Source organism: Portunus trituberculatus, chromosome 2 (assembly GCF_017591435.1).
Source record: "Portunus trituberculatus isolate SZX2019 chromosome 2, ASM1759143v1, whole genome shotgun sequence".
Lineage (NCBI taxonomy): Eukaryota > Metazoa > Arthropoda > Malacostraca > Decapoda > Portunidae > Portunus > Portunus trituberculatus.
In genome coordinates, this window is record NC_059256.1 from 12,526,019 (window position 1) to 12,541,331 (window position 15,313).

General features: G+C 39.8%; 1 protein-coding gene across 3 annotated transcripts in view; it reads left to right on the plus strand.

Moving 5' to 3' along the window:
- Positions 1–12,420, plus strand: part of LOC123505991 (ankyrin-1-like) — a 42,517-nt gene extending 30,097 nt beyond the window's left edge. For 2 of the 3 annotated variants that reach the window (XM_045257809.1, XM_045257815.1), the window contains exons 10-14: positions 3,170–3,381; positions 7,021–7,225; positions 8,736–8,795; positions 9,279–9,409; positions 11,430–12,420. In XM_045257809.1, the coding sequence (XP_045113744.1) occupies positions 3,170–3,381; positions 7,021–7,225; positions 8,736–8,795; positions 9,279–9,409; positions 11,430–11,574 (753 nt within the window). In that variant the 3' untranslated portion in view covers positions 11,575–12,420. Of the gene's footprint in view, positions 1–3,169; positions 3,382–7,020; positions 7,226–8,735; positions 8,796–9,218; positions 9,410–11,429 lie in introns of all 3 variants that reach the window. The other variant, XM_045257801.1, reaches the window with a different exon arrangement.
- Positions 12,421–15,313: the final 2,893 nt, after the last annotated feature.

Genomic DNA, 15,313 nt, shown 5'->3' on the forward strand with positions numbered 1-15,313 from the left:
TGAGACAACAACAATTTTTTTTTGAGCGAATTTTGGTTAGTGGTACAAAAATCGTGATTGTGGTGAATTGTGGTGGTGTGGGAAGGTTATGTTTGGTGTGGTGGTAGAAGGATGGTTGGTCTATGTTGTGTGAAAGTGAGATAGCTCTAACTTGTGTGAGAGAGTGAGAAAATGTGAGACTAAAACAATTTTTTTTTTTGAGCGAATTTTGGTTAGTGGTACAAAAATCGTGATTGTGGTGGTGTGGGAAGGTTATATTTGGTGTGGTGGTAGAAGGATGGTTGGTCTACGTTGTGTGAAAGTGAGATAGCTCTAACTTGAGTGAGAGAGTGAGAAAATGAGACAAAACAATTTTTTTTTTAACGAAAAGGATGTTTTTTTTTCCTCTCTGATTGAGTGTGCTGTCCTAAACGCCCATATACACCGCAAAGCTTTGTCACGTCAGAAAAACACCGCAAAGCTTAGTCACGTCAGGAAAAACACCGCAAAGCCTCTAAAGACATACTAGAGGGGTATAGATGATTGGAAATAGAAAAAATATATTTCATTTCTGGCTAATAAACGACAAAACTTTATAATATTGAACCCTGAGATTTTACAGGCAAACGATTGTTCCCCTCTGGCCGTGCGATGCGTATATGCGTGTTCAGTATATATACATACATTAACCATACGCATTTTCAAGAGATACGCTCCTTTCCAGACGTAATACACAATGCCAAATGTCTCAAAACTTGTCAAACTGTCTTAAAATACCCTCAAAATATGCCAAACTGTCTTAAAATGCCCTCAAAACATGCCAAACTGTCTTAAAATGCCCTCAAAATATGCCTAACTGTCTTAAAATGCCCTCAAAACATGCCAAACTGTCTTTAAATGCCCTCAAAACATGTCAAACTGTCTTAAAATGCCCTCAAAATATGCCAAACTGTCTTAAAATGCCCTCAAAATATGCCAAACTGTCTTAAAATGCCCTCAAAACATGCCAAACTGTCTTAAAATGCCCTCAAAATATGCCAAACTGTCTCAAAACTTGTCAAATTTTATGTAATAGAGATATATTGGAGCAGAGCAACGCCAGACTGGTTGACACGGAATACAAGGACCAAACTGTCTCAAAACGTCAAAGAGTGAGAAGATTTGTGGGGGTAAGCAGGTAAAGATTTGCAGGGGTATGTGGTAAGGGCAGGTGGAGGGGGCTGTGGCATGCAGGGGTACCAACATAAAAGCATAAACTGTCTTAAAATACTCTCAAAACATGCCAAACTATCTTTAAATATGTCAAACTGTCTCAAAATGCCCTCAAAACATGCCAAACTGTCTTTAAACATGTCAAACGGTTTTAAAATGCCCTCAAAATATGCCAAACTGTCTTAAAATGATTTCAAAATATGTCAAACTGTCTTAAAATGCCCTCAAAACATGCCAAACTGTCTTAAAATGCCTTCAAAATATGCCAAATGTCTCAAAACTTGTCAAACTGTCTTAAAATACCCTCAAAATATGCCAAACTGTCGTAAAATGCCCTCAAAATATGTCAAACTGTCTTAAAATGCCCTCAAAACATGCCAAACTATCTTAAAATGCCCTCAAAATATGCCAAACTGCTTCAAAACTTGTCAAACTGTCTTAAAATATTCTCAAAACATGCCAAACTGTCTTGAAATGCTCTCAAAACATGCAAAACTGTCTTGAAATGCCTCAAAATATGCCAAATGTCTCAAAACTTGTCAAACTGTCTTAAAATATTCTCAAAACATGCCAAACTATCTTAAAACATGTCAAACAGTTTTAAAATGCCCTCAAAATATGCTAAACTGTCTTAAAATGCCCTCAAAATATGTCAAACTCTTAAAATGCCCTCAGATCATGCCAAACTGTCTTAAAATGCCCTCAAAATATGCCAAACTGTCTCAAAACTTGTCAAACTATCTTAGAATACTCTCAAAACACGCCAAACTGTTTTAAAATGCCCTCAAATCATACCAAATGTCTCAAAACTTGTCAAACTGACTTAAAATGCCCTCAAAACATGCCAAACTGTCTTAAAATGCCCTCAAAACATGCCAAACTGTCTTAAAATGCCCTCAAAATGTGCCAAATGTCTCAAAACTTGTCAAAGTGTCTTAAAATACCCTTTAATTATGTCAAACTGTCTTAAAATGCCCTCAAAACATGCCAAACTGTCTTAAAATGCCTCAAAGTATGTCAAACTGTCTTAAAATACCCTCAAAATATGCCAAACTGTCTCAAAACTTGTCAAACTGTCTTAAAATACTCTCAAAACATGCCAAACTGTCTTAAAATGCTCTCAAAATATGCCAAATGTCTCAAAACTTGTCAAAGTGTCTTAAAATACCCTCTAAATATGTCAAACTGTCTTAAAATGCCCTCAAAACATGCCAAACTGTCTCAAAACTTGTCAAACTGTCTTAAAATACTCTCATAACATGCCAAACTGTCTTAAAATGCCCTCAAAATATGCCAAACTGTCTTAAAATTCCCTCAAAATATGCCAAACTGTCTTAAAATGCCCTCAAAATATGCCAAACTGTTTTAAAATGCCCTCAAAATATGCCAAACTGTCTTAAAATGCCCTCAAAACATGCCAAACTGTCTTAAAATGCCCTCAAAACATGCCAAACTGTCTCAAAATGCCCTCAAAATATGCCAAACTGTCTCAAAACTTGTCAAACTGTCTTAAAATGCCTTAAAAACATGCCAAACTGTCTTAAAATGCCCTCAAAACATGCCAAACTGTCTCAAAATGCTCTCAAAATATGCCAAACTGTCTTAAAATGCCTTAAAACATGCCAAACTGTCTTAAAATGCCCTCAAAACATGTCAAACAGTCTTTAAATGCCTTAAAAATATGCCAAACTGTCTCAAAGCTTGTCAAACTGTCTTAAAATGCCTTAAAAACATGCCAAACTGTCTTAAAATGCCTTAAAAACATGCCAAACTGTCTTAAAATGCCCTCAAAACATGCCAAACTATCTTAAACATGTCAAACTACCTAAAAATGCCTTAAAAACATGCCAAACTGTCTTACAATGCCCTCAAAACATGCCAAACTGTCCCAAAATGCTCTAATGGTACACAAATCTCTAGGTGAAAATGTGTCCCAGTACTGAAGAGGCCAGTCCATTGTATTTTGTCCGCTTTGCAGGTGTTTTATTTGAACTGCGTGCGTTTGTTGTGTCGTCACGGAGCAAACCCAAACTGTTCTTCTCGGTCCAACCTAACTCCCCTCCATGTCCTGATGTTCACGGCCTCAGAGAACACTGCATTGGCCAGAGAGAAGGAGAAGGCGGCTGCGTTTGCTTTTGTACGGCAGCTCCTGGTCATCCTGTTGCAACATGGATTGGACCCGAACGTGCGGTAAGGATCTGGCTATTTGTGTACCAAGCGCTGTTTGTCTGCGTTTGGTGTGTGTGTTTTTATTTGCGTTTTTGTTGGAAGGTGTGTGTGTTTGGGTGATGTTTTTGTGTGTGAGAAGTTCGGGTGTTTTGGTTTGTATAGTGGTTTCTGTTTGGTGTGTGGTAAAATGGATTGTGTCCATACGTGTTGTAAGGATCTGGCTATTTGTGTACCAAGCGCTGTTTGTCTGCGTTTGCTGTGTTTGGTGTTATTTGTGTTTTTGTTGGAAGGTGTGTGTGTTTGGGTGATGTTTTTGTGTGTGAGAAGTTCGGGTGTTTTGGTTTGTATAGTGGTTTCTGTTTGGTGTGTGGTAAAACGGATTGTGTCCAAATGTGTTGTAAGGATCTGGCTATTTGTGTACCAAGTGCTGTTTGTCTGCGTTTGCTGTGTTTGGTGTTATTTGTGTTTTTGTTGGAAGGTGTGTGTGTTTGGGTGATGTTTTTGTGTGTGAGAAGTTCCGGTGTTTTGGTTTGTATAGTGGTTTCTGTTTGGTGTGTGGTAAAACGGATTGTGGCCATACGTGTTGTAAGGATCTGGCTATTTGTGTACCAAGCGCCGTTTGTCTGCATTTGGTGTGTGTGTTTTTATTTGCGTTTTTGTTGGAAGGTGTGTGTGTTTGGGTGATGTTTTTGTGTGAGAAGTTCGGGTGTTTGGGTTTGTATAGTGGTTTCTGTTTGGTGTGTGGTAAAACGGATGGTGTCCATACGTGTTGTAAGGATCTGGCTATTTTTTGTACCAAGCGCTGTTTGTCTGCGTTTGGTGTGTGTGTTTTTATTTGCGTTTTTGTTGGAAGGTGTGTGTGTTTGGGTGACGTTTTTGTGTGTGAGAAGTTCGGGTGTTTTGGTTTGTATAGTGGTTTCTGTTTGGTGTGTGGTAAAACGGATTGTGTCCATACGTGTTGTAAGGATCTGGCTATTTGTGTACCAAGCGCTGTTTGTCTGCGTTTGGTGTGTGTGTTTTTATTTGCGTTTTTGTTGGAAGGTGTGTGTGTTTGGGTGATGTTTTTGTGTGTGAGAAGTTCGGGTGTTTTGGTTTGTATAGTGGTTTCTGTTTGCTGTGTGGTAAAACGGATTGTGGCTATACGTGTTGTGAGGATCTGGCTATTTGTGTACCAAGCGACGTTTGTCTGCATTTGGTGTGTGTGTTTTTATTTGCGTTTTTGTTGGAAGGTGTGTGTGTTTGGGTGATGTTTTTGTGTGTGAGAAGTTCGGGTGTTTGGGTTTGTATAGTGGTTTCCGTTTGGTGTGTGGTAAAACGGATGGTGTCCAAACGTGTTGTAAGGATCTGGCTATTTGTGTACCAAGCGCCGTTTGTCTGCGTTTGGTGTGTTTGGTGTTATTTGTGTTTTTGTTGGAAGGTGTGTGTGTTTGGGTGACGTTTTTGTGTGTGAGAAGTTCGGGTGTTTGGGTTTGTATAGTGGTTTCTGTTTGGTGTGTGGTAAAACGGATTGTGTCCATACGTGTTGTAAGGATCTGGCTATTTGTGTACCAAGCGCTGTTTGTCTGCGTTTGGTGTGTTTGGTGTTATTTGCGTTTTTCTTAGGTGTTGTGTGTGTGTAAATGACTTTTTTGAGAGCCTTGACTTAAACGTTTTGATTCATACTGGTGCTTCCATTCGGTGTGTGGTAAAACGGATTGTGTCCAAATGTGTTGTAAGGATCTGGCTATTTGTGTACCAAGCGCTGTTTGTCTGCGTTTGGTGTGTGTGTTTTTATTTGCGTTTTTGTTGGAAGGTGTGTGTGTTTGGGTGATGTTTTTGTGTGTGAGAAGTTCTGGTGTTTTAGTTTGTATAGTGGTTTCTGTTTGGTGTGTGGTAAAACGGATGGTGTCCATACGTGTTGTAAGGATCTGGCTATTTGTGTACCAAGCGCTGTTTGTCTGCGTTTGGTGTGTTTGGTGTTATTTGCGTTTTTCTTAGGTGTTGTGTGTGTGTAAATGACTTTTTTGAGAGCCTTGACTGAAACGTTTTGATTCATACTGGTGCTTCCATTCGGTGTGTGGTAAAACGGATGGTGTCCAAACGTGTGGTAAGGATGTGGCTATGTGTGTACCAAGCGACGTTTGTCTGCGTTTGGTGTGTGTGTGTTTTTATTTGCGTTTTAGTTGGAAGGTGTGACTAGAGCAAACATTTCACCATTACCCAACACACACCCAGCACATACTCCTGTCTCTCTAATGGATATGATGCAAAATGCCAAAATATATTGTTCTGTATTCTCTCTCATTTTCTCACTCTCTCACTCAAGTTAGAGCTATCTCACTTTCACACAACATAGACCAACCATCCTTCTACCACCACACCAAATATAACCTTCCCAAACCACCACAATTCACCACAATCATGATTTTTGTACCACTAACCAAAATTCGCTAAAAAAAAAATTGTTGTCTCACATTTTCTCACTCTCTCACACAAGTTAGAGCTATCTCACTTTCACACAACATAGACCAACCATCCTTCTACCACCACACCAAATATAACCTTCCCAAATCACCACAATTCACCACAATCATGATTTTTGTACCACTAACCAAAATTCGCTAAAAAAATAATTGTCGTTTTTGTCTCACATTTTCTCACTCTCTCACACAAGTTAGAGCTATCTCACTTTCACACAACATAGACCAACCATCCTTCTACCACCACACCAAATATAACCTTCCCACACCACCACAATCCACCACAATCACGATTTTTGTACCACTAACCAAAATTCCCTCAAAAAAAAAAATTGTTTTTGTCTCACATTTTCTCACTCTCTCACACAAGTTAGAGCTATCTCACTTTCACACAACATAGACCAACCATCCTTCTACCACCACACCAAATATAACCTTCCCACACCACCACAATCCACCACAATCACGATTTTTGTACCACTAACCAAAATTCGCTAAAAAAAAAAAATGTCGTTTTTGTCTCACATTTTCTCACTCTCTCACACAAGTTAGAGCTATCTCACTTTCACACAACATAGACCAACCATCCTTCTACCACCACACCAAATATAACCTTCCCACACCCCCACAATCCACCACAATCATGATTTTTCTAACCCCAACCAAAATTTGCTCAAATAAAATTGTTGTTTTTGTCTCACATTTTCTCACTCTCTCACACAAGTTAGAGCTATCTCACTTTCACACAACATAGACCAACCATCCTTCTACCACCACACCAAATATAACCTTCCCACACCACCACAATCCACCACAATCATGATTTTTGTACCACTAACCAAAATTCGCTAAAAAAAAATTGTTGTTTTTGTCTCACATTTTCTCACTCTCTCACACAAGTTAGAGCTATCTCACTTTCACACAACATAGACCAACCATCCTTCTACCACCACACCAAATATAACCTTCCCACACCACCACAATTCACCACAATCATGATTTTTGTACCACTAACCAAAATTCGCTCAAAAAAAATTGTTGTTTTGTCTCACATTTTCTCACTCTCTCACTCAAGTTAGAGCTATCTCACTTTCACACAACATAGACCAACCATCCTTCTACCACCACACCAAATATAACCTTCCACACCACCACAATCCACCACAATCACGATCTTTCTAACCCCAACCAAAACTTCCAGATTTTCACAGCGCACCCAGCACATTCTGCTATCGTTGATGGATATGGTACAAAATGCGAGGTCCCCACATGACCTGGACTACGTGTGTGACCTGACCTTGACCCTCCTGCAGCACGGGGCGGACCCTAATGTCAATATATCCACTACAGAACCCATGATTTGCCACTCCCAGTCATCAGTCTTTCTTAAAAAATGCTCCAACCAGGTTAGTTGAGTCTCCCTTAAAAATTTCCTACGTTTTCTTTGTTTATATATATTATTTTTTTATCCTTTGTGTTCTATTGTGTTGGTTATTTATTTATTTATTTATTTATTTGTTGTTATTATTTTTTTATTTCATTATTATGAAAGTACTGTTTGGAAACGCACTTAAAACACACTCAAACACACTCAAAACACACTCAAAACACAGTCAGAGTTCCAAAAACACTTCAAAACACACTCAAAACACACCTAAACACCCCAAAACACTCAAAACACACTTAAAACACATCAAAACACACTCAGACGCACTCAAAATATACTTAAAGTTCCAAAAACACTTCAAAACACACTTAAAACACACCCAAACACACTCAAACGCACTCAAAATATACTTAAAGTTCCAAAAACACTTCAAAACACACTCAAAACACATCAAAACACACTCAAAACACAGTCACAGCTCCAAAACACCCCAAAACACTCAAAACACACTTTAAACACACTCAAACACACTTAAACTCACTCAAAATACACTCATTGTTCCAAAAACACCTCAAAACACACCTAAACACACTCAAACGCACTCAAATTATACTTAAAGTTTCAAAAACATTTCAAAACGCACTTAAAACACACTCAAACACACTCAAACACATTCAAAACACACTCAAAACACAAAACACAGCTCCAACACACAAAAACACACCAAAAACACACACACGAAAAACACACCAAACACACACCCAAACACAAACACAAAAACACCAAAAACACACTTAAACACACCAAAACACACAAAACACACACAAAACACACAAACACACCACAAAACACACACAAAACACCTTAAAACATCTTAAAACACACACAAACACACCAAAATACACATCAAAACACATCTAAACATCCACAAACACCCAAAAAAATCAAAACACCCCAAAACACAACCAAAAACACACCAAAACACATCTAAACACCCCAAAACACATCAAAACACATCAAAACACCTCAACTGTCTGTCTCTCTGTCTTTCTCCCTCAAAAACACCAAAACACCCCAAACACACTCTCTCTCTCTCTCTCTCTCTCTCTCTCTCTCTCTCTCTCTCACACTCTCACACCACTGAAACACACCAAAACACAAACCACATCAAAACACACTTAAAACACACCAAAACACACTAAAACACACAAAACCACCCAAAACACACCACAAAAAACACACACCACAAAACCAACACCAAAACACCACAAAAACACACCAAAACACAAACTCTCACTCAAACACACCACCAAACACAGTCAAACACCCCAAACACACAAAACACCCTGAAACACACCAAAACACACAAAAAAAAACACACCACTGAAACACACCAAACACACAAAACACAAAACAAAACACCAAAACACAAACACCCAAAACACCAAAACACACCAAAACACAAAACACCACATAACACCACAAAACACCCCAAACACACACTCTCTCACTCTCTCTCCCCTCCACAGGTCCTATATTACTACGTCCAGCTTCTAATACGGAAGGAGGAGCTTCTAAACGATCCAGACATGAGATTTGCTAAGCACACTCAAACACACCCAAAACACACTCAAACACACCCAAACACACTCAAACACACCCAAAACACACCAAAAACACCCTTAAAACATCTTAAAACACACCAAAACACTTAAAACACACCAAAACATCTCAAGAACACCCCAAAAACATCTTAAAACACACCAAAACACCCCAAAACACCCCAGCTTCTAATAAACACCCCACACACCAAAACAAAACACACCAAAACACAAAAACACACACAAAACACACAAAAACACCACAAAACACACAAAACACACAAAACACAAAAAACACACAAAACCACCCAAAAACACCACAAAACACACCAAAACACTCAAAAAACACACAAAAAAAACACACCAAAACACCCCAAACACACACTCTCTCACTTTCTCTCCCCTCCACAGGTCCTATATTACTACGTCCAGCTTCTAATACGGAAGGAGGAGCTTCTAAACGATCCAGACATGAGATTTGCGAAGCTCTTGAACCTGTACCACCAAGCTATGAACCACTCTGAACTCAACCAGTGCCTCAAGATCCTCTACACACAGACTTCCCTCGTCCCTATGAAGAAGCAGCTGGCCAAGGTCCTCAGGTAAGGGTTTTGGGGTGTTTTGAGGTGTTTTGAGGTGTTTTGGTGGGTTTTGAGGGGTTTTTGTGTGTTTTGGGTGTGTTTGTTTTGTTGGTTTGGGGTGGTGTGTGTTTTGATGTGTTTTGTGGTTTTTGTGTGTTTTGGTGTGTTTTAGTGTGTCCCTATGAAGAAGCAGCTGGCCAAGGTTAAGGGTTTTGGGGTGTTTTGGGGTGTTTTGGTGTGTGTGTGTTTGTGTGTTTTGAGGGGTTTTGTGTGTTTTGGTGTGTTTTGTGTGTTTCGTCCCTATGAAGAAGCAGCTGGCCAAGGTCCTCAGGTAAGGGTTTTGGGGTGTTTTGTTTTGGTGTTTTTGTGGTTTTGGTGTGGTTTTGAGGGGTTTTGGTGTGTTTTTGTGTGTTTTGATGTGTTTTGGTGTGTTTTGATGTGTTTTGAGGTGTTTTGTGTGTGTTTGAGTGTGTTTTGGTGTGTTGTGTGTTTGCATGTTTCCTCGTCCCTATGAAGAAGCAGCTGGCCAAGGTCCTCAGGTAAGGGTTTTGGGGTGTTTTGAGGTGTTTTGAGTTTGTTTTGTGTTTTGTGTGTGTTTGGGGTGTTTTTGTTTTTTGTGTGTTTTTGTGTTTTTGTGTGTTTTGTGTGTTTGTGTTTTGTGTGTTTTGTGTCCCTATGAAGAAGCAGCTGGCCAAGTGTGTGTTTTGTGTGTTTTGAGGTGTTTTGTGGTGTTTGTGTTTGTGTTTTGTGTGTGTTTTTGTGTTTTTGTGTGTTTGTGTGTTTTTGTGTGTGTTTTGGTGTGTTTTGGCATGTTTCCCTCGTCCCTATGAAGAAGCAGCTGGCCAAGGTCCTCAGGTAAGGGTTTTGGGGTGTTTTTGGGGTGTTTTTGGGGTTTTGGAGGTTTTTTGGGTTTTGGTGTGTTTGGGGTGTTTGGGGTGTTTTGTGTGTTTTGTGTGTTTTGAGGTGTGTTTTGTGTTTTGGGTGTGTTTGTGTGTTTTGGTGTGTTTGTTGTTTTGTGTTGTTTTGTTTTGTGTTTTGTGTGTTTTGAGGTGTTTGTTTTGTGTGTTTTGGTGTGTTTTTGTGTGTTTCCTTCGTCCCTATGAGAAAGCAGCTGGCCAAGGTCCCTAGGTAAGGGATTTGGGGTGTTTTGATGTGTTTGAGGTGTTTTGGGGTGTTTTGTATTTTTGTGTGTTTTGGTTTTGGGGTGTTTGAGGTGTTTTGTGTTTTGGGTGTTTTGTGTTTTGATGTGTTTTGGTGTGTGTGTTTTGTGTGTTTGGGTATTTTATGGGTGTTTTGGTGTGTTTTGGGGTGTTTTGATGGGTTTGGGGTGTTTTGGTGTGTTTTGGGGTTTTGTGGTGTTTTTGGGTGTTTTAGAGTGTTTTGAGGTGTTTTGGGTGTTTTGGTGTTTTGATGTGTTTGATGTGTTTTTGTGTGTTTTGAGTTGTTTTGTGTGTTTTGAGGTGTTTTGTGTGTTTGATGTGTTTTGGGTGTTTTGAGTGTGTTTTTTGGTGTTTTGGGGTGTTTGATGTGTTTTGGGTGTTTTGATGTGTTTTTGGGTGTTTTGGGGTGTTTTGGTGTGTTTTCGGTGTTTTGATGTATTTTGGGTGTTTGATGGGTTTTGGGGTGTTTTGGGGTATTTTGGTGGTTTTATTGTGTTTTGGGGTGTTTTGTGTTTGAGTGTGTTTGGGGTGTTTTGTGGTGGGGTGTTTTGGCGTGGTTTGGTGTGTTTTGGGGTGTTTTGGTGTTTTTGTGGTGTTTTGATGTGTTTTGGGGTGTTTTGTGGTGTTTTGGGATGTTTTGTGTGTTGTTGAGGTGTTTTGATGTGTTTTTGCGGTGTTTGGATGTGGTATGGGGTGTTTTGATGTGTTTTTTGGGTGTTTTGATGTGTTTTGGGTTGTTTTGATGTGGTTTGGGGTGTTTTTGTGTGTTTTGGGGTGTTTTGATGTGTTTTTAGTCATGTTTGAGTGTGTTTTGAGTGTGTTTTACTACTACTACTACTACTACTACTACTACTACTAACACCACTCTTTTTGACTTGCAGGGACCTCTACACTCAGCCAAGAACTTTGAAGCAAATCTGCCGAGTGTCCATTTACAATTCTCTCTCTCGACAAACACAGCAGAAAGTCAACAAGCTGCCCCTACCTGCTATGCTTAGAGAGTACTTGCTGTCTTTCGAACCTTGAGAAATGTTGTTACGTTTGTGTCTCTCCCGCTTGTCTCGTTTGGTGTGTGAGTTTGTGTGTCTGTGTGGTGATAGAGGAGACTTCTGGCTGTCTTGCACTTATTTCAGTTTGTCTGTACGATGTTTTGTTTGTGAGATATTATGAAAAATGTTTGAATCGTCTCGGTAAATTTTCTGTTACAAGTCGTGGAAGTCTTGTTACGTTTGTGTCTCTCCCGCTTGTCTTGTTTGGTATGTGAGTTTGTGTGTTTGTGTGGTGATAGAGGAGACTTCTGGCTGTCTTGCACTTATTTCAGTTTGTCTCTTCGATGTTTTGTTTGTGAGATATTATGAAAAATGTTTGAATCGTCTCGGTAAATTTTCTGTTACAAGTCGTGGAAGTCTTGTTACGTTTGTGTCTCTCCCGCTTGTCTCGTTTGGTGTGTGAGTTTGTGTGTCTGTGTGGTGATAGAGGAGACTTCTGGCTGTCTTGCACTTATTTCAGTTTGTCTGTACGATGTTTCGTTTGTGAGATATTATGAAAAATGTTTGAATCGTCTCGGTAAATTTTCTGTTACAAGTCGTGGAAGTCTTGTTACGTTTGTGTCTCTCCCGCTTGTCTTGTTTGGTATGTGAGTTTGTGTGTTTGTGTGGTGATAGAGGAGACTTCTGGCTGTCTTGCACTTATTTCAGTTTGTCTGTACGATGTTTTGTTTGTGAGATATTAAGAAAAATGTTTGAATCGTCTCGGTAAATTTTCTGTTACAAGTCGTGGAAGTCTTGTTACGTTTGTGTCTCTCCCGCTTGTCTTGTTTGGTATGTGAGTTTGTGTGTTTGTGTGGTGATAGAGGAGACTTCTGGCTGTCTTGCACTTATTTCAGTTTGTCTCTTCAACGTTTTGTTTGTGAGATATTAAGAGAAATGTGTGTGTCCTTGTCAAATCACCACGAAAAATTTCCAGTGACGCGTTTCAAGATTTTGTGTTCTCCTGCCTCACGTATTTGATGTACAGCGATGAGACTTATGGGGGGAGATAGAAAAAGGTTTTGGCCACCTCTCCATGTCTTCAGATTGTCTCTCCACCTCCTAGTTTGTGAGATAAGATAAAAAATGCGTCCTTTATTATTTCCACCTTCACTTGTATACTGGAAAGTGATGTTACGTTTTCAGAGTTTTTGTCTCACCCTGTAGACATGGAGAGACTTGGCTTATGGGAGAGATGGAGGAAAGATTGTACTATCTTTCCATGTTTTTGATTTGTCTCTCCATCTCTTAGTCTGAGAGATATTGGGCAAAATATCTCCTCTGCAGTCCCTTCTAGTCCTGCTTCTCATAGTTGATAAGGCGTGAAAGTTGTAACATTTTTTGAGTTTGTGGACAGGTGTGGAGGTTTGGAGGAGTTTTGCAGGTGTGGAGGGATGGAGGAAAGATTAGCCTTTCTCTCCATACCTCCTGTTACCTCCTCCTTCCTCCGATTTAAGAAATATGAGGCAAAATGTTTCCTCCTATTCCTCAACCATCTTACGTCATTTTGGGTGGCAGGTGTGTAAAAAGTTGTAACATTTTATGAGTTTCTGGACAGGTGTGGAGGTTTGGAGGAGTTTTGCAGGTGTGGAGGGATGGAGGAAAGACTGGCCTTTCTCTCCATACCTCCCGTTACCTCCTCCTCCCTCTGGTTTGAGAGATATGGAGGAAAAACTAAGGAAGAAAATAAAATGTCTACCTTATCATTATACGTAGAGAGAGAGAGAGAGAGAGAGAGAGAAGAGAAACTTATTTTATTTATTATTTTTCATTGTTGTTGTTGTTGTTTTTAGAAATTTAGAGATAATATTAATAGAGAGAGAGAGAGAGAGAGAGAGAGAGAGAGAGAGTCCGTATGTCCGTGTGACTGTTTAAATAAAACTAATATATTAAAACTAGGCTTTTATTTCTCCTCCTCCTCCTCCTCCTCCTCCTCCTCCTCCTCTCTTCTTCCCGTCTGAATACGTAGTGAACACAAAGATTAGTCCTGTGGCGGCGGGCGGCGGGCGGGCGGGCGGCGGGCGGGCGGGCGGGCGGGCGGGCGGGAGCGGGGACAGGGCTGCCAACCGACCTAGCCTCACAAAATACAGCCCGTTTGATGCCCGGATGACCCACAGCGGCTCACAGGACGCTCAGCTATAGGGGGAGGGAGTAACGGGCTTTCTACCAACGCTGTGACATGCTGTTGATAATTCCCACAGTCGCAAACATGCCAAAACATGCCAAATTGTCTTAAAATGGTCTCAAAACATGCCAAACTGTATTAATATGCCCTCAAAATATGCCAAATTGTCTTAAAATGCCCTCAAAACATTCCAAACTGTATTAAAATGCCCTCAAAACACGCCAAACTGTCTTAAAATGCCATCAAAACATGCCAAACTGTCTTAAAATGCCCTCAAAACATGCCAAATTGTCTTAAAATGCCCTCAAAACATGCCAAACTGTCTTAAAATGCCCTCAAAACATGCCAAACTGTCTTAAAATGTCCTCAAAACATGCCAAACTGTCTTAAAATGCCATCAAAACATGCCAAATTGTCTTAAAATGCCCTCAAAACATGCCAAACTGTCTTAAAATGCCCTCAAAACATGCCAAACTGTCTTAAAATGTCCTCAAAACATGCCAAACTGTCTTAAAATGCCATCAAAACACGCCAAACTGTCTTAAAATGCCCTCAAAACATGCCAAACTGTATTAAAATGCCCTCAAAATATGCCAAACTGTCTTAAAATGCCATCAAAACATGCCAAACTGTCTTAAAATGCCCTCAAAACATTAAAAATTTTATTTGTGAGATCAGAAGTCAGGTGTTCTGTGGCGTCTCTATATGATTTATTTATTTTTGTTTAGAATTAATTAAACTACGTAATAAATCCTGAGAAAGCATGTCACTTGTTGCCTGTTGCCGAGATGCTGTTAAAATGGTGTTAGCAATCTTAATCCTCCATGCAGCCGTTAGAAAATCGCGTTCAGCTCAGCCACACACACACACACACACTCTGGCTTGTCAACACCACCACCACCATGCTGTTATTATTATTATTATTTTTACGTAAGGGAAGACAGCCAGCCATGTTCGGAAGATGCCCACTTGAATGCTGGCGTTCTAAAAAGGTGTATTTAAAGTGCCAAAGCCGTCAGTTAGAATTAGGAGAGGAAATTTTAGTAATGAAGGCTGTACTGAACTGGCTTGTCAACACCAACACCACCAACACCACCTGCGCCTACGTACATTAGCCTCTTCAGTACTGGAACGCATTTATACCGTGAATTTGTGGTATTTGACAGTTTTTAGCGACATTAAGAAGGTTCTATGGGGTTTTAGAGATTAATAGCAAGAGTCTTCACTATTTTAATCCCACATATTAGTCTCAAAAGCTGTTAATCACCAAATAATCACCAAAATGTATCACGTCCTTGAGGAGTATATTTAGATCATCACCCCCGCCCCGCCAATTGTCTTAAAATGCCCTCAAAACATGCCAAACTGTCTTAAAATGCCCTCAAAACATGCCAAACTGTCTTAAAATGCCCTCAAAACATGCCAAACTGTCTTAAAATGCCCTCAAAACATGTCAAACTGTCTTAAAATGCTCTCAAAACACACCAAACTGTATTAAAATGCCCTCAAAACACACCAAACTGTATTAAAATGCCCTCAAAACATGCCAAACTGTCTTAAAATGCCCTCAAAACATGCCAAACTGTCTTAAAATGCCCTCAAAACATGCCAA